At 66.4% G+C, this 18,270-nt stretch overlaps 1 protein-coding gene across 1 annotated transcript in view; it reads left to right on the top strand.

Annotated features, from left to right (window-relative positions):
- Window positions 1-18,270, top strand: part of LOC115845988 (receptor-type tyrosine-protein phosphatase V-like) — a 20,235-nt gene extending 1,965 nt beyond the window's left edge. The window contains 41 exon segments of the mRNA XM_070046874.1: window positions 514-615; window positions 3,572-3,639; window positions 3,924-3,972; window positions 4,202-4,281; window positions 4,547-4,799; window positions 4,971-5,234; window positions 5,909-6,046; window positions 6,049-6,180; window positions 6,263-6,403; window positions 6,710-6,852; window positions 8,060-8,147; window positions 8,246-8,419; window positions 9,670-9,933; window positions 10,093-10,194; window positions 10,197-10,280; window positions 10,550-10,831; window positions 11,061-11,074; window positions 11,076-11,205; window positions 11,468-11,678; window positions 12,189-12,253; window positions 12,362-12,417; window positions 12,822-12,881; window positions 12,988-13,048; window positions 13,165-13,261; window positions 13,338-13,376; window positions 13,871-13,941; window positions 13,944-13,960; window positions 14,064-14,124; window positions 14,127-14,153; window positions 14,249-14,331; window positions 15,130-15,261; window positions 15,800-15,919; window positions 16,019-16,027; window positions 16,366-16,489; window positions 16,553-16,710; window positions 17,024-17,082; window positions 17,178-17,289; window positions 17,427-17,505; window positions 17,597-17,698; window positions 17,821-17,894; window positions 18,193-18,270. Coding sequence (XP_069902975.1) covers window positions 514-615; window positions 3,572-3,639; window positions 3,924-3,972; window positions 4,202-4,281; window positions 4,547-4,799; window positions 4,971-5,234; window positions 5,909-6,046; window positions 6,049-6,180; window positions 6,263-6,403; window positions 6,710-6,852; window positions 8,060-8,147; window positions 8,246-8,419; window positions 9,670-9,933; window positions 10,093-10,194; window positions 10,197-10,280; window positions 10,550-10,831; window positions 11,061-11,074; window positions 11,076-11,205; window positions 11,468-11,678; window positions 12,189-12,253; window positions 12,362-12,417; window positions 12,822-12,881; window positions 12,988-13,048; window positions 13,165-13,261; window positions 13,338-13,376; window positions 13,871-13,941; window positions 13,944-13,960; window positions 14,064-14,124; window positions 14,127-14,153; window positions 14,249-14,331; window positions 15,130-15,261; window positions 15,800-15,919; window positions 16,019-16,027; window positions 16,366-16,489; window positions 16,553-16,710; window positions 17,024-17,082; window positions 17,178-17,289; window positions 17,427-17,505; window positions 17,597-17,698; window positions 17,821-17,894; window positions 18,193-18,270 — 4,403 coding nt within the window.

Here is an 18,270-nt window from a genome sequence, read left to right as displayed (position 1 = left end):
CCGAGGGTCTCTCAGCTCCCTTTAGGTGTGTTTGGGGTAGGTGGATAGTCACCTTGCCTCCTGCCCACCCCTCGCCCCTTTCCACTCAGAAACGCCTGGACATCTTTGGAGGTGCAAACACAGCTGCGGGGCGGGGGGCGGCACCGCCACAGGCCTCAGAGAGGACAGAGCCCTGCAACAGCCCTGCAGCCTGGCCTGGGGGCCGGGGGTCCCGCTGTGCCTTGTCTGGGGTGGACTCTGCCCCATCCAGGCTGCTGGGAGCACGTGAAGGCCTGTATGCCCCAGGAGTGACTCCTGTCCCCGAGCCCCCCCCACCCCCGCTCCTGGCGTGAGCCTGCCCCCAACAGCTCTCGGGTGGCTCACTCCAACTGCTGACTTGCATCCAGAGCTGGGTTCTGGGGTGCAGGAAGCCAGGAAGACCCCGCTGAGCCCTTGCTGAGACTGGAGAGTTACTGCTCCTCCCTGAGGCTCGGGCTCCTTCGCAGGATTGCCGCCCCCCCCCCCCTCCACCAGGGGCCGAGGATCGCCCCTCCCACGTCGGTGAGAAAGTGGAACCGGGCGCTCAGAGCTGTCAGCTGGAGAAGCGGCCCCGGGAGGGCCAAGGGCGCCGGAACTGTCCCCCTCCTCACTGCTCCCTTTCCCCACCTGGCCTTCACGCACTGGGCCGCACTGTTCCTCTGCAGCCGCTCCCCAGTCCCAGAGCTGTGAGCCCCAGAGTCCGGAGCCCCCCAGAGGGGCCGGTGTACCGGGAATTCCCACAGGCACTTGTTCCTGCCGCACCTGCTCGCCCCGGGGTCAAAGGCTGCCACCGATAAAAGCCCCGAGGCAGGGGTCTCGGGGACTGGGCCAGCTGCGGGGGCTCTGCACCCGGCCACGTCCTGCTCCCCTCCCCGCCTTCCTCTCCGCTCCTCTCTGGAGAAGCCCTGATCCCGGCACCCCACGAACAGCCCTCAGATCCTGGGCCAGCCCAGGCGGCTTCCATTCCGCGTGTCCCTGGCTGTGTAGGGGAGACAGAGACCTAGAGAGCTGGGATACGCGCGGAGGACACTGCAGAGAGCCCGGCTGGGAGGGCTGGTGGGAGTGGCTCTGGGTGCCCCCCAGACACCCAGCCCCCACCCGACCCAGTTTCCTGACACCTCTGGGTGCCGGCTGGTGCAGGGGACTTTCCATACTTTTCAAGCCCCTGGCTGAAGGACCCGCGTGTAGGCTGGCCCAGCCACCCTGGGACTCCCGGGAAGAGCCCTGTTCTTTGCTGGAACTCAGGCCCCTGTAGGAGGACTTCAGGACAGAACAGAGTTCTCTCCCTCCCAAGCCCAGAGCCAGCGAAATGGACATGTGTTCCCCAACGTGGCCTTTCTCTCCAGAGGCCTTCCTGCTCCCGCCCTACCCGGCGCCTGCCGCCTTGATGTCCCTGGATGCCACACGCGCACGTGCACCCGGGCAGGTGTGTGCACCCTCGTGGCTCACGAGTGTTGCCTGCGTACACTGTAAGGCCACATACATGGCCAGGCTGCCGGCACGCACACCCCCTCGCCCCACGCAACAACCTGGTCAGACGGATCCAGGCCTATCCCCTCCCTGGGGACCTTTGCCGGGGCGTGGGAGATGCCCAAGGCCGGCCTTCAGTGGTGGGAGCGGAAGGGGCGCCAGAAGAGGGAGGGCTGCCGGGCAGCAGCGGGGAGACGGGCTGGTTTGCACGCGGGAGCCAGGAGGCCTGGACCTGTCCCCTGTCCGCCGCTGCCTCTGGCTGGCTCTCTCCAGAAGGCATCGGTAAGGTGCTCAGGGCTCTCCAGGTGGAGGATGTGGCTTTGTCTGTGGGAGGGGCTGCTGGGAGGAGACACAGCCCTTGTGGTACCTCTTGGCTGAAAGGAGAGGCTTGGGTTGGGGAGACCGCTTCTACCGTCAGGACCTTCCTGCATCCTCTCCAGGCTGCCCCTGCCCCCCAGCCCAAGGCCGCCCCAGTCTGGCTGGGGGTTGACAGATGTGCCCCTATGGCCAGGTGCCTCAGCCAGGCCCCGTCCATAGGACTAGCTGTGGGACCCCCTTTTCTGGGGAGTCTTGGGAACAGTCTGAGACCTCACCCCTTCCCTAAAGCCATGCCCTGCTGTACCTCTTCTACTTAGATTCCAAATTAGGGTGTTTCCACCCCACGTCTCCAGCCTCTGCAGGTTCACCAAAGTGAGGTGCCCAGGTGAGGGGGAGGGCCAAAGGTTCAGTGTGGCCCCCTCCTCTTGGCCAGACTGGCCCCAGATCAGTTTCCCTAGTTGTTCCCCACCCCCAGCCCTTTTGAAAGAGCGCACGTGCACTCGTGTGTGCACGCGCGCACACACACACACACGTGCGCGCGCACGGCCTGGAAAATCTGATGAGGCTGCAGTGCTGAGTTTCCAGGCCCCCATCCAGAGGCCGGTGGGCGGCCCTGAGGTTTATGGCTGGGCAGAGCGGGGACGGGCAGGTAGCCCCCGGCTCTGGCCGGGGCTGGTCCCTGTGCAGGCCCGCGCTCCCTGCCAGACAGGCTGAGAGAAGGGTCCTCAGGAAGCCAGTTAGCTGCTCAGACTTTATGTACCTACCTGCCTGTTTGCTGGGCGTCCGCCTCCCCACCTGCGAGCCTGCTCCGGGGCCCAGAGCTGCTTCCTTTCCTCCATCTCCCTTTCCTCCTTTCCCCGCGTCAGCTGCCTTGGGGTGGCGGCTCCGGGGGAGTGCTTCCAGGTGAGCTGTTGGTTCCAGGAGGTGGGGGGCCTGACCTCCAGGAGGCTGCCCCGGGCCTTCGCAGGCCTGCGGCCAGGTTGGGGCGGGAGGGGAGGGGGCGGGGTCTAGGTAGAGGGGGCGGGGAGGGGCGGGGTCTAGGTAGAGGGGGTGGGGCGGGGGCGGGGCGGGGTCTAGGTAGAGGGGGTGGGGCGGGGGCGGGGCGGGGGGGAGGCAAGCACGCATCCTAGGGATCCTGGAGCAGGAGCTGGAGGTCCCAGGTTCAAGCCCAGCTCCCCTCCTCACGCTGGGGCCTGGGCTCTTCCCTCCCTGGATACTTCTTCCTTATCTGGGGGGCAAGGGTGTGAAACCAGAGGGCTCTTCTAGACCTACCATCACTGGGACTCAAGGCTTTTGGGACAGACGCGCGCCTGTGTATGTCCACAAGCGACGCACACGCATAGCTGGTCCATCCACCCAGCACCCAGCCACACACACCCCCACCACGTCACCAGGACCCCTCTGCACAGGAACACAAAGGCCCGGTCCACCTCTGCGCGTGCAGGGTCAGACACCCCCTCCTCTCCTGGGGGGCGTGGCGTCGGGGACCAAGCTGTCTCTGCCCACCCGCAAGGCCGTCTCTCCTCTGGGTCTGGGTCTCGAGGGACAGTTTCCTGCCTGGAAAGCCAACAGCTGGAAGAGGGTGGAGCTGGGGGTGCAGGGGGAGATGAGCTTGCCTGCAGCCTGGGGGCCGCAGCCCTGTGCCCCTGACAGGGCCCTGCTGGCACAGGCTCTGGGCTGGGGAGGGAGCGCCTCGCTCTCCGCCCGCTGACCAAGGGGAGGGTGGGGATGGGCTCCTCCTGCTACCGCCCAGCTCTCCCTGCAGACTCGGCCGGGATGGGGCCCCCATTCCCGTGCGCGGTCCTCCTGTGGCTCCCAGGCTTCCTGGCCGAGGTGAGGTGCGCCCCTGCTCTCCAGGGCATCCAGGCCTCCCCCCGCCCCGTGGCGCCGCGGCTGGGCTGCAGTAAGCAGGGCAGGGGAGGCTCCTTCCCACCCCAATGACGGGACAGCAGGACAGTCTGCTCCTGGCCCCAGGGCCTCTGCACCTCGGTGTCCTGCGGTGATGCCCTTCAGCCACGTCTGCGGAAGACAGACGAGAGGACAGCCTTTTCTCTGGTCCTGGCTGGAGCCCAGAGCCTCTGCCCATCTCTTCCCACACCCTTGCCCCCTCTCTACAGGAAGACAAGTGCCCCTCCCTGGAAGGGGGTCCGCTCGGGGAGAGTGGAGGTAGGTGCCTTCCATGGGGAGGGGGCTGGGCAAGGCTGTTTCTCTGCCCAGACCCCGCCTCTGCTCTGGCCCTTCCCACCTCTCCTCCTCTGGGGCAGAAGGTGTTGGGAGACTCTGACCCAGCCCTTCTCCCCCGGACCACCTCTGAGGGTGAATGTCAGCGTCCAGGGGAGGTCTGCCAGCCACACCCTCTGCCTCAGCTGCCTGACCCCCCTGGGGTCCCCGGAAGAGCAGCCACTCCGGGCCCACACCAACGCGTCCAGCTTTGAGTTCCAGGACCTGGTGCCGGGAAGTCGCTACCAGCTGGAGGTGACAGCCCTGCGCCCCTGAGGGCAGAACACCACTGTCATCCGCACTGCCCACACAGGTGCATGGCCTGCGGGCAGGGGAGGGGCCGAGCAGGATGCGGCTGCCCTGGAGGGTTGGCAGGGGGCAGAGCGGCCAGAGACGGTGAGGTCTCTGAGGACCACGCCTGCTGCAGTGACTCGTCAGGGGCACTAGAAGCAGAGGTGATGCCCCGGCCCTGAACTTGGTGCCTCTCTCTGCCTCTGATGCAGCCCTGTTGACGGTCCAGGACCTGCAGCTCTGTAGCTTGGGGAGCCCGTCCCACCTGGAGGCCTTGCGGGGCGCTGCCCCCGGGGGGCAGAATGGCTACCAGATTCTCTTCTACCACCTGGAGTCGCAGACATTGGCTCACAATGTGTCCGCGTCCCCGGGCACCCTGTCCGACAATTCTAGTGACCTCTTACCCGGCAGCGAGCACACTCTGGAGGTTCCCACCTGGGCTGCCGACCTCCAAGCGAAGCCCAGCATCTATCAGTGGACAGGTAAGGCCAGCGCTCGGCGAGGCCCCGGGGGGCGGCCGGTCTGGAAGTGGGGGGCCGTCCAGAGCCGCGTCCCGTGACTGGGCTCCTGGGCTGCTGCTGGTGGGGCGGTGCCCGGGCCCCGCGTCGGGCCCTCTCTCCAGCCCGGCTGTGCTCTCCCCACCCTTTCTCCAGCGCCTGTGCCTCCAGCTCAGCTGACGCTGCGTGCGCCAGGTGCCAGTGCCCTGCAGGTCTCCTGGAATGACTCTGGGGTCGCCGCCGGGCTGCGTCTCATGCTCACAGACCTCCTTGGCGGCTCCAACCTGACGGCGGGGGTCACACGGGGCATCTCCAGTCACACCTTCGCTCGCCTCTCTCCGGGAACCCCCTACGAGCTGACACTCAGCACTGTTGCCGGGCCCCATCTGGCGGCGAGGCCCAACGCCACCGAGTGGACCCGTGCGTGCTGGGCGGGTAAGGGGTTGCCGCAGAGGCTCTTCAGTCAAGCAGGCAGGAGCCAGCTGGTGGGGTGGGCTTCCAGGAGTCCTGCAGGGAAGGGGTGAGGCCTGCCTGGAGGGGGTGGCAGGAGTCCACCCGCCCCCACCACAGACGATGACGGTGGTGACACTTATCAGCACTGGCAGCAACCATGTGCCAGCCCCGTGCCAGGCACGTCTGTGTGTCACCTCGTTTACCCCCCAGAACAACCCCTTAAGTTGTGTTATCTCCGTACGGTGGAGGCATCGAGGTTCAGAGAGAGAAGGACCAGGTCCCGAGGCTTAGGAGTGTCCAGCTGGGCTGAGCCCGCGGGGACTTTGCTGCACTTTTGCTCAGGGAAGTGCTGTCTCGCTGCCACTCGCTGGCTGTGGGTCTCGGGCAAAGTGCTGACCCTCTCTGTGCTTCAGCCGCTGTATCTCAAAGCAGGATGAAGATGGCAGCCTTGTGAAGACTGTGAGGTCTGGCACCGGATGTGTTATCGTTTGTCACCACGTCCTCGGCCGGGTCCCAGGACTCACCTGGAATATGGCTCAGGGTCACCGCCAGCGCCTGGATGAGGCCTGGTCCAGGGCGTGCGGGAAGAAGCTGACACGGGGGTCCAGGACCTTCTGCACGTGTGTCTCCCTTCCCCACAGATCCCTCAGTCCCCCTGGACCTGGTACTCGCTCCCCGGCCCCCCGAGCTCTGGGCCACCTGGAAGGCAGGGCCGGGGGCCCGGGATGGCTACCTGCTCAGGCTAAGTGGACCGGTGGAGAAGACCATCACGCTGGGCCCCGGGCCCTTAATGCCACGTTCCCGGGGCCCCTGCCCACTGGACACTACGCTCTAGAGCTGAGGGTTCTGGCCGGGCCCTATGACGCCTAGACCCAGGCCAGTGCCTGGCTGGAGGGGAGTCTGCACTGGCGGGGTACAGGCTGGGGTCCTGCCCAGGGGCACCTGCATCAGGAGACGTGTGAGTTCTCACTCTCCAGGGACCACACCCCCTCCAGATGCTGCAGCCCAGCGCCGGAAAGGCAATGGTACCGAGCTGCCCCTGGATGGGCTGGAGGCCGGCAGGGATCCTGGGACCCAGGTACTGCCCTACACCCAGGGAGCCCCCAGCCTCCTCGGAAACATCGCTGGGCCACCTGGTGCCACCCAGGTCACTCTCCAGGGACCTGGGGCCCACTCAGGGGACAGTGGACACTGTCCCCTCTCCAGGCAACACCCCCCTGAGCACCATAAGTCACACAGGTGAGTGCCAGCCACCGCGGACCCTGGTCTAGGGCTGGGGGGCTTTGCCTCGGGCTGGAGATCTGGGTGGGGACATCACAGCCCACAGACACTGCAGGGCCCCCTTACCAAGCTGCTCCTCTCTCCAGGGCCCCTGGCACCACAGTCACTGGAGGTAATCGGCAGGGGCAGCCCCTCTGACTTGACCGTTGGCCGGGCCCCAGCACCAGGGCAGCGGGAAGCCTACAGGGTCGGCTGGCGCCAGGAGGGCAACCAGAGCTCTCTGGGCGGTCTTGTCGCGTTGGGCCCCGATACTTCCGGCCTGACACTGAGGGGCCCCGTGCCCGGCTCCTGCTACACCATGTGGGTGTGGGCGTGGGCAGAGGGCCAGCGCCTGCCCCCATGAGTTCCTGGCTGTGGGCCCTGGAGGGCCAGCCTGGGCGGTGGCGGTGGGGACCGATGTCCTTCACACGCCGCCCTCTGTGTGCCGTGTTCCTGGCTCAGAAGCCGTGCGTCCATCCAAGGTGGGGCCGCTCGTGAATCTGTTTGCAAGCATTCTCCACCTCCTGCCATCTGGTCGGCCATCCATCCATCCATCCTTCCAACAAGTATTTAATGCACGCTTCCCATTTCTAGGTATGGGGTTAGGCGCTGAAGCTAACGGTTACGAAGAAGACCATCTAGAAAGGAAGGCTGCCGACTAAACAGATGGTTTATGTGTCTGTTGAAGTAACGCGTATTGGTTCATACGTCACAGCGTAAGCGTGGATGCACAGAGAATACTCACGGTGTATCTGAACCACGCGAAGCTCTGTTCTCACGGGTTAAAACTGAGGACTGTGGGGAATTGTATGTGGTTCCGGCTAATTCTTCAGGGCTTACAGAAGGGCCACCTTAAAGAGTCAGGGAAGGGTTCCCAGAGGAAGGAGGTGGGCCGAAAAGCGTGTGTGTCTGAGTAGGGTGGGCAGAGAGGGGCCTTAGCAAGGGGCAAGTGTGGACCCAGGCCCTCAGGTTGGGGAGAGAAAGAGAGAGAGAGGGAGAGAGAGGAAGAGAGACAGAGAGAGATTGGGAGGTGGGGGCCAAACGTCAGTGGCTGAGCTGGAGGCCCGTGTCCCGGGTGCGAGGCACAGGCGCTGGGTGCTGGTGGGGACCAGGTGGACCAGACATCATCCTCCAGGAGCTGATGGTCTGGGAAGCAGGTGGGGCGCAGGCATCAGGGCGGAGACCGTGTCATCCAAGAGGTTTTCCTGGGAGGGAAGGAAGGAGCGGGCTGGAGCCTGGTGGCTAGCTGTGCCTGGAGGCCAGCGAGCAGGGTGCAGACGACGACGCAGGAGGAGCGGGCGCTGGGTTGTTCCAAATCCGTTTCTTCCTGTCCCGCAGTCCCTGCGCCTCCCGCCAACCTGAGCCTGGGCCTGGCCGCCCAGCCCCCTGCCCTGTGGGCTGTCTGCAGCACCGCCCCCCCCCCACGTCGGGGGCAGGGACAGCTTCCTCCTGTGGCTGTACCGCCTGAGCCCCCTGGCTCTGGAGGGTGAGGAGACCCTGGCCCCCGAGGCACAGACTTCTCCTGGGCCCAGCCGGCTCCGGGCACCGAGTTCCTGGCGTGGCTGTCCACCCTGCAGGGGCTGGACAAGAGCAGCGGCACCAGTGCCACAGGCTGGACACGTGAGTGCCCTCCGCATGGCCCTGCCTCACAGGCCACCCTTGCTCAGTGGGTCCCAGGGGCTGCACGGCGCCCTGACCTCCCTGTGGTCCGTGCGCAGGCCTCTGGGCTGACTACGGTTGCTCCCTCGGGCACCAGGACACCCCTCGCCCTGGCCGAGAGTCCCCGGGGCCTGGCCCTTCTGGCACCAGGAAGGCGGGCAGAACCTGGGCTTTGCTCCCGGGCGGTGGCATGGGCTGGGCCCTCGAGCTCTCTCACGACCAGCGGCGGGGAGGTGGGGACTGGGTGGACCAGAGGACTGGCTGCCAGGACCCCCGGGCCCCTTGCTCAGTGTTGTCTCACTTAAACAACATCCGGGAGGCCTCCGTCTCACGGAGGAGGAAGCCAAACACAGGGCAGGCTCCCAGTCCTCAGTGGGGCGTCGGGGTTCACGTGCGGGCAGTGTGGCCCAGGGTCCACGCTCCTGGCCACGTAACAGCCCCAGAGAGAAGGGGGGGTTGGGGGGCCCCAGGAAGGGTCACAGTTCCTGAAGTACAGGACGGGTCACACGGTGAGGCCCGGAGGCCCAGAGCCGGGAGGCTGGGCCAGGAAGCCCCTCCCAGAGGCCCGAGGCCTGCTCGGTGGAGCCGGGCAACAGTGGGGTCTCCTTGCCCATCCTTCTCCAGTGTGGTGGCCCCCACTGCCCGCCCTGCCCTCCCGACCCCTCCCAGGACCCTGAGACCTCGGACCGGCCTGGGAGCGGTGGGAAAGCTCCGGCCAGGGGCTCTGACTGGCTCAGACCCAGATCGGGCCTGTGCCTCTTTGAGCCTCAGTTTACAAAGGAGGGGTCCACCAGGTGACCCCAGGCCCTGGGCCCAAGGGGAGGGTGGAGGGGCCCCGCCTGGACCCCAGACACTGCCTGCCCTTTAACCTATCCACCCACTCTGGGGGCTGCCAGAGCTGGGGCTGGGCCCGGAAAAGGCTCTGCGTGTAACCCCCTGGCCGCCCCGTCTGGCTGGGAGAGCGGTGATCGATGCGCTCACTCAGCATGGCTGGGGCTTGTGCTCTGCTGTCTGGGGAAGTCGGGAGGCGGTCTGCCTCCCCACGGGTAGAATCTCCTCTCACTGGTCACCTGAACCGGTGTTTCGCGACTGGGCCAAGGGTGGAGGGCCAAGTGGGGCCCTTTCGGGAGGAAGGAGCCATGATCGGGGCTGTGCTCTTCACCCCGCACTAGAGCTGCCCTCAGCAAGTCCCCAGTCCCCACACGGGGGAGGCGTCCCCAGTTCCGTGGCCACAGGTCTGAGACCCAGGCTGGCAGAGTCCTCGGCGAGTGGACGGCTGTCCCTCAGTGTCTGCGTTCCAGCCCCTCTGGGTCAGGGCCCGCACCGATGACCTTTTACCTTCCTCACCTCTTTAGAGACCGAATCTCCAAATACAGTCACGCTATGAGGTCCTGAGGGTCTGGACTTCAACCTGAATTTGGGGGGAACACAGTTCAGGCCATGACACCTCCCTTCTCTCCCCCCGACCCTGTTGTCCCCGCAGCCCCCCTCGCCCCCCCTCTGGTAAGTGTGGCCAGTGAAGGCCCCCCCCAGCCCTGGGCATCCTGGGTCCACACGCCGTGGGGCCGGGACGGCTACCGGGGGACCCTGTACCAGGCAGGCGTCCCGGTGGGCTCCAGCCCCGTGGGGGCCCAGGTGGATGGTGCCAGTCTCTCAGCTCTGACTCCGGGCACTGAGTACAAGGTGCAGGTGGTCGCACAGGCCGGGCCCCTCCGTGTGGCAACAGCCGGTGCCTCTGGCTGGGCCTGTGAGTGGCATTGGAATGGCCGGGGGAGGAGCAGCGGGCAGGGCCGCCCCTGGACCCCTGCTCCCTCCCTCGGTGGCACTGCTGCCCCCAGTCGCCCGTCCCACCTGCACCCCGAGGGCCCTGCGTGGGGTCACAGGCATCCTGCTCTCCTCCCCACAGCCCCACTGGTGCCCACCAAGCTGCTGGTGTCCATGCAGGCGGGCAGTGCTGTGGTCAGCCTGGCCTGGGCCAGCGGCCGCCTGGGGCACGGAGTGTGCCGCACACGCCTGGACTCGACCTCTCCCTGTCCGTGCTGTGCCCGGCGGGGCCGCTCCAGGCCTCCACGCACCTGGTGCTGCTGCCCGTGGGTACGTCAGTGTCTGTCAGGGGGAGCAGAGCACCCTGAGCGCTGCCCATCCTGTCCCAGCCCTGCTCGTCTGGGTGTGTGCCGTGCCCACCCGCCCTCGGGATGCCCCTCGCTCTCCAGATGGGCGTCAGGTCCCGAGGAGACTTATTTCTCCCTGTGGCCGCTGCCCCTTTCCAGGGACAGAAATGCCCGGTCCCTCTGCGCCTCTGACTTTGACCACCTCTGGGGCTGCGCTGACTCCCACGCGATGTGGAACCCTTGAACCCGCAGAGCCCGACCCAGTGGAGGACGTGCAGTGCCAGCCCAAGGTCGCCCGCCTGGCCCTGGCCTGGATGGTGTCCAAGGGGGACGTGGACACGTGTCCGGTGGTGGCGGAGCAGCTGGCAGCAGGAGGGGACGCCCACCTCGTCTTCCAGGCCAACACCTCTGGGGATGCCCTCCTGCCGTCCCGCCTGGAGCCCGCCACGTCCTACCGCCTCAGCCTCTCCGTGCGGGGCAGGAACGGCCTGTGGAGCCGGGAAGTCACCGTGGTGTGTGCCACTGCTGCCGAGGGTAGGCGCCCCCTTGGCCTCAGGCCCCATCCCTCAGTCTTCCTCCCCCATCGCCCCCAGCCCCGGCCCCGACCCTGACCCAACGCCACACTCGTTTGACACCCCCTGCGGGGCTTGTGCCCAGCACCCAGCCCAGTTTGGATTCTGTGCGTCCAGTCAGCTGCCATTGCAGGCATGACCCTGCCCTTGGGGACTACTGTCAGGGCCTCACTCTCCCCCTCCGCCCCCAGCCTGGCACCCCCCACCCCCGAGCTGGCCGAGGCCCCCAGCTGGAGCCTGAGATGGGGATGGATGCGCTGATATCCCAGGGCATGTTTGGCGAGGACGACGGGCAGATCCAGAGCTATGGCGTCATCGCCACCGCTAACATGCCACGTGAGTCCCGGCCCAGGCGGGTGAGGGACCCTGGCTACTGCCTGGCAGGGGTGGCAAGGGGCCCAGGCGCTGACACGGGTGAGATGAAATGTCTGAGGCCGGCGGGAGTCTTGGCGCAGGAAGGGGGACTGGGACGTTCTGGCGGAAGGGCCTGGTATACTAACGGGGGCGGGTACGTCTAGAACACGGGCAAGCCCCTCTGGCGGGGAGAGGCCCCACCCCACTGCCCACCTGCCCCGCCCCCTCCCCGTTCCTCTCCTAGCGGCACAGCCTCCCTGTGACGCCATCAACCACACCTGGTACGACCAACACTACGGGGGACGTGACTCCTACCTGGCCGCCCTGCTCCCCAGCCCCTTCTACCCGGGGCCCTGGGCCGTGCCGACGTCCTGGATGGTGCCTGTGGGAACAGAGGACTGTGGCCAGACCCAGGACGTTTGTAATGGGCAACTCAGGCCGGGTTCCCGCTATCGGTGAGGGCCAAGGCTGAAGGGAGGGGGAGACACTGAAAGTTTCATTGATGTGTTGTTTACACCTGTGTCAACAAAAGAGCTGGACTGATTCATAGAGAGGAAGCATGTGCTGGTCCAGTAGGGTCAGTAGAGCTATTCTGACTGAGCTTCCTGGTAGGCAAGGCAAAAAGGGGAATGCCCACCTGCCACGTGGTTCTTTTCTCAGCAAAGCAGGGGATGGATTCTCTTTCACTTTGCTAGGGCTATACTGAGGATACCAGGCGCCTGTTTCTAGGGCTTCTTGCTCTCAGAATAGGGCAGTGGAGGCAGGAGAGAAGCCAGGAGAGGGTGGAGTTCGCTCTGAAGTCTCAGATGACGGGGCGCCAAGCCCTAAACAGGCGAGGGGGCTCCTGCTACCTGACCATCTGCTGCCCGGGACCCAGTTTCCTGGGAGGGGCGCGGCCCTCTTTGCCTGCCACCGCCCTCCCCCCCCCCGGCCCCGCAATGGAAGGTCCTGCCCCTCTGTGACAGGTTCAGCGTTGCAGCCTTTACCAGGTACAGCTCTGAGCCCCTCATCTCCTTCTCAGCCTTCTCAGGTAGGTGGGCACCCAGCTAGGACTCCAGCTGGGTCCTGGGGTGGGGATGGGTGCTGGGACCTCCCTTCTGAGGCTCAGCTACCAGCGGGGACCTGTCCTGCCTCACAGAGCTGGGAGCCCCAGAGCCAGCGAAGGAGGTGCTCCTGGTGGCAGCCCTGACCTGGGTGGGCTGGGGGTAGTGGGCAAGACAGGCATTGAGGAAACGGTTTGCTGCTGCCGCGATCGCTCTACCCTCCCGCAAGGCTCCCCTCCGCCATGCTGCTCCCGGTTGGCCACCGTATCCTGGAGCAGCGCTGACCAGTAGGAACATAAGGCAGGCCACAAGTGAGAGCCACATCTGTGGTTCCCAGTAGCTCTGTTAACAAAGAGAAAAATAAACAGGTGCCATTAATCTCAGCCACGTTTTATTTAAACCAAGATACTAAAAATATCGTATCAACACGTGATCGACTTTTTTAAATGATTAATGAGAGATTTTACATCCTTTTCTTCTAATCAGTAAAACTTTGAAATCCTGTGTGTAGCTTATGCTTGCGGCAAATCTGAAATTGGAGCCGCTCCGGTTCAGGTGCTCAGTAGAGTAGCCCAGGGCACGTGGCGACCGTACTGGACGGAGCAGCTCCAGAAGGTGCGGGGCCAGGCCTCCGCCCTCTCATCCTCAGGGGTGTTGGGGGGGCCCTGCTCAGGAGCTGGGGGCAGGGAGGGCTCACAGGCCGTTCTCGGTGCCCGTCCAGGGTGGTCCCCCCGGCAGCCTTCTCTGGCCTCGGTTCGGCATCTGGGACTTCCTTCTGCAGGGTGAGGGCTGTCACTGCGCCCTCCACCCAGGGGGTCTCGGGCCCAGGGGAGGCTGGTGTGTCTCACGGGGTGGCAGGTCGGGGCTGCCCAGCTCACCCTTCCGTCTCCGTCCACAGAGCCCCTCCCAGCAGCGGTGGGTGTCGCAGCGGGCGGTGGCCTTGCGCTTGGCGCCTTGCTGGGCCTGCTGTGCTGGAGGTGAGTGCAGGGGCGGAGGTGAGCGGCGGGGAGGGCTGGGCCGGCGTGTTGGGGGAGCCCCAGGCTGCCTCCCAGGCCCCGTCACCCTCTGCAGGTCGGAGAAGAACCTGTGCTCCCAGGAGCTGGTCAACCTGCGGTGAGTGTGTGGCCCCTGTGGGGCGGGGCAGGCGGCCCGCCCTCCACAGGCTCGGTGATGATGGGGTCTCCCCGGGACTGCATCCCTCGCCCCCCCAGCCGAGCCCGCCCTCAGCCGCTGTCACACCCTCGTCACCCTTCTCCCAGGGGCCCCCGGCTCCTCCCAGGCCCTCAGCCTCTGCCTCCAGACTCCCGTCCTCTCGGTCCCCGACTGACCACCTGGACGGTTGCGGGCCAAGTCGCTTCCGTCTCCTTCTTTCTCTCCGACGTTGGATTTCGCAATCTTCCCAATATCGCTACTGTTCTTCCTTCTCTCGGCCGCACCCTGAGCGGCGCTGCGAGCAGCTGTGCCCAGAGCCATCCTCAGGACCCGGGGTCGGGGCCTCAGACACTCATGCCCACCTCCTCCGAGTGTGGTCCTGTTTGCCCTGCCCCCTCTCTCTGGCCCCTACCGGCGCCCAGGGCAGGACTCTGCACACCCTCTTCCCCCAGGTGGACCCACTGGCCCATCCCTGCCCACAGCTTCCGACAGGGCTACGAGGCCAAGAGCACCTGTGCCCACCAGGCTTTCAGGAGTTCGAGGTGAGGCCTCTGCCGCCCCCAGGCTCTGGGGGGCCCCAGCTGTGCACGACCCCGCCCCCGGTGTGGGGGTGACATGGGTCTGCTTCGGCCCCCGTCTCTGCAGGAGCTGAAGGAGGTGGGCAAGGGGCAGCCTAGGCTGGAGGCCGAGCACCCTGCCGACACCACGAGAACCGCTACCCTCTCGTGCTGCCCTGTGAGCATGGTAGGCAGGGGCGTGCGGGCCGGAGCTCGGCCCGGAGGAGGCGCTGCGTGTGCCCCCCCTGAATGCCCGGCTTTTAGCGTCTGCAGATGACCGCTGCCGGGTCAGGCTGACCCCGCTGGACGGAGAGCCTCACTCTAATTACGTCAACACCAGCTTCATCCACCAGCAGGTAGAGCCGCCTGCGCGCTGGCTGCGGCGTCCACTCGGGAGGGGCCCGGTTTGCAGGACACGCTGTCCTGCCCTAGCCATCCACGAAGACCGCCAGCTTGTGTGTCTTGTGTGTTGGTGGCTGTGCTGGGACCGCAGGAGGCAGGGCTTGGCTACGCGGATTCCCACCTTCAAAGGAGCAGGAGTTGTGTGTGTGTGTGTGTATGTGTGTGACACCTGCCACGCGGCATGACAGGTGCTGTAATAAGGGCACACGTGTGGTGCTCAGAGCTCGTGAAGAAGGAACGTTTAGTCCACCTAGGAATCAAGAGAGGCTTCCTGGAGGAGGGGGCATTTGGTCTCTTGAAGGATGAGCAGAATCCTGATAAGTGATGAAAGAGGAGCAGACATTGCAGCTGGACAGACCCAGAGAAGAGCCGGGCGGTGCATGTGGACAGAGTGGGGCGGGGTCATCAGGCGGAGGCAGGAGAGGCAGATGGGGCTGTTGGAGGAGGGACTGAGTGCTGGCCTCGGGGAGCTGGGTGGGCAGTGGAGCCCTGGGAGAAGTGCAGGTGGTGTGGGTCGGGTGGTGAAGGGGTGGCCTGGGGAAGCTACTTCGGGGCCATCAGTGTCTTGTCATCGTCCCATCGAGGTGGGGCTGTCTCCAAGTCACCCTTCTGATTTGGGTCCTTGGTGCACGTGTGTTCACGTGTGTGCACACGTATCGACCTGCACACGAAGTCCTCACTCCCAGAGATCACCCGTGGGATGCGTGGCTGTGGGCTGGGGCCCCAGTTAACGTGATCCTGCCCGCCCCCAGGGCTACACCCGCCCACAGGAGTTCATCACCACCCAGGGGCTTCTGAAGAAGACCCTGGAGGACTTCTGGCAGCTGGCGTGGGAGCAGCAGGTCCGGGTCGTCATGCTGACGGTGGGCATGGAGAGTGGGCGGGTGAGCGTGCCACAGCCCCCGGGGTGGCCACCAGGTGGCAGGCTCTCCCCACAGGACCAGCTGTGGGTCTGGGAGGCCAGGTGAGGCCTGGGGGTTGGTGGGGTCCCCAGGCCGCCCAGGATGGGGCAGGGAAGGAGACCAGGAACCCAGGCTCCCAGCTGGACTCGCCTCCATTGCCTCTGCTGTTTCTCACCGAGACCACCCTCTCCTGCTCCAGGCCCAGTCTGCGTCCTTGCTTTAAACACGCCTGTGCCCTGCTCCGTGCGGGGCCCTGGGATAACACCTTTGAGCCCCTCCAGCTGGAGCGGAGAGGCCAGGCCAGGTGGTCCTAAGTAAGGCCATGCAGTTTGCACAGGCGCCCGGCAGCTGCCTGGAAGTCCCAGGGGTCACATAGAGGTCTGGGGGTGGAGGTGCTGGGGCCGGGCAGGGGGAGAGAGGCTTCCGGACAAGCAGGGTGGCGGAGACAGACGGGTGGGTGGGAGGTGCTGATACAGCAGGGGTGGCAGTGATGGGTGGGCCCACATCCCTCTGGCCCTAGGTGCTACGTGAGCACCACTGGCCAGCCAACTCCACCCCTGTCACCCACGGTCACATCGTCCACCTCCTGGCCGAGGAGCCCGAGGACGAGTGGACCACGCGGGACTTCCAGATGCAGCACGTGCGTACCCGCGAGCGAGGGGTTGTGACTCCTCGGAAGGTCAGCTCACCTCCTGGGCCCCTGGCCTCCCCCTTGCCCAGGAGGTGGGAGGTTAGGGAGGGTAGGGAAGCACAGGGAAGGCTAAGGGTCATCCGAAGTTGGGTGAGAAGGGACGGTTTCTGCCCTGCCCTGCGCCCAGCTCAGGGCCCCCGCTCACCCCAGACCCCTGGGCCCCATCCGCCATCCCAGGCTGTGTCCTCCTGGGGCAGCAGTGCCCCCCTCCCCCTTGGGCCCCCTGCAGGCAGACTTCCCGGGAGGCTGGAGGAGCTGAGGGGAGCATCCCAGTGGGGGGGGGGCACCACCCCACCCTCAAGATCTGGTGACAGAATGAGGGCTGAGCAGAGGACAGTGGGTTAGGAGGGGACGGAGAAGCAGCTCCTCTGCCCCCCAGCCTCCGGGCTGCCCAGCAACTGCAGTGGACAGTGAAGCAGCTGCAGTTCACCACCCGGCCAGACCACAGCGTCCCCGAGACCCCCAGCTCCCTGCTGGCCTTTGTGGACCCCGTTCGGGAGAGGAGCGGGGCCCGTCCTGGTGCAGGCAGGCGGGGCAGGTGGCAGGTGGTGGGGTGGGCTGGGGAAGGGCCCTGCTTCACAGCCCTGGGCCCTCTGACCCTCAGTGCAGGCGTGGGCCGCTCGGACACCTCTGTGGCCCTGTCAGGGCTGCTGCAGCAGCTGGGGGAGGAGGATACAGTGGACGTATTCCACACGGTGTGCTCGCTGCGCCTGCACCGGCCCCTCATGATCCAGACCCCGGTGAGGGCAAGGCAGGTGGGCTGCGGACCCTGGGAGGGGGTGGGGCAGACAGCCGGGCCACAGGGTCCCCAGGGGCCAGGGAAGAACCCCGGGGGAGGGGCTCGGACACTCACCCTCCTATCGGGGCTTCTGTTTCCCTTTGTGCCGGGGGTGGGAGTTGGGAGGGCCCCTGCCAGCTCTGACGCGGGGGGGCCCCACGGGAAGGCTCCCCAAAGCCCCTCCCCTGCCCCGGGCCGTCTGGCTGGTCAGGGCCTGGAAGTCTCCCTGCTGGGCCACGGTCCCTCAGCCGACCGCCTCCCGTCCCACCCCCCAGAGCCAGTACATCTTCCTGCACGGCTGCCTCCTGAGCAGGGTCCTGGAAGGGGCTCCCTGGCACCTCTGAGCACGTGCAGCACCGGGAACCTGGCCCGGTGGGGGGCAGGGTCCCCATCCCTCCCACCAACAGGCTGCCAGCTCCGTCCACGCAGGGCCGAGGAGACCAAGAGCGGGAGCTGGGCAGCCTCCGGCACCCCCGACGCGGCCCGCGCCCCGCGCCCCGCCCAGGCCGCAGCCCATCCCCGTGCGGCGCTTCCTCCCCAGGCGTGATCTGGCGACGCTGGCTTCTTGGGGGAGCACAAGGTGGCTGCGGGCTGGGCGGCACGACGACGCGGGGTCCCCTCGTGCCACCACTTCTGCGGCCTGTCTCATGGTGCCCCTCTGCCCATCACCCTCCCCAGCTTCCGCTCCAGGCCCTCAAGGACCAGGCCAGCTCTGCGATGCCCTCTCCTGGCCGTGGGCAGGACGGCATGGCCTCCCGTGAGTGCCAGTGGGCTTGCGGGTGGACGGGGCATCGGGCGTCGGCCAGGCTGGGACCTCCGGCAGCCTCACCCTTACCCTCGTCCCGCAGACGGCTGTTGTCACGGGCGGTCCCCTCTGGCAGAGGACGGCCCTGCTGGAGAGATGCCCGCAGCCTGGCTCTTCCCCGTGGGACCATGCCCTTGGGCCATTGGTGCTTCCTGGTCTGGGGCTGGGAGGCTGGGGGTCCTAGAGCTGAGACGGGCAGGGGACACCCTGTGCTCTGCAGGGCGGGCCCTCTGGCCGCGATCACGTCATGCTGACCGGGGCCCGCAGAGCTCTGGGAGCTGGTGTGGGAGCACGGGGCTCGCGTGCTGGTCTCCCTGTGCCTGCCAGACCCCCGGGAGAAGGTGAGGGAACAGGGGCAGAGGGTGGGATGCCTGGGGGTTGGGGTGGGGCTGTGGTGTGACCGGGGCTTGGGTGGGGATGGGCTGACCGGCCGAGCAGCCCTGACCCGGTCTGGGCCACAGAGTCACAGCCCGTCGCCACGGACGCGGTGACCGTGCGCTGGGTGGCCGTGAGTAGTGCTGCAGGCTGGCCCTGCACCCTCCTCAGTGTCACACGTGTAAGCTAGGGCCGTGGGCTGGGGGTGGGCTCCGCGGAGCAGTCCCGGCCCCTCCAGGCACCGGTGCCAACGTCTTTGCCCAGCGGGGGAGCAGGAAGGAGGGGCCGGTGCAGAGGCTGCAGCTGCCGTGTGGGGAGCCGGGCAGGAGCTCCCCACCATGA

Source organism: Globicephala melas, chromosome 1, assembly GCF_963455315.2.
Source record: "Globicephala melas chromosome 1, mGloMel1.2, whole genome shotgun sequence".
Taxonomy (NCBI): domain Eukaryota; kingdom Metazoa; phylum Chordata; class Mammalia; order Artiodactyla; family Delphinidae; genus Globicephala; species Globicephala melas.
The sequence above is the reverse complement of the archived record's forward strand: the minus strand, read 5'-3'. Positions and strand labels throughout refer to the sequence as shown.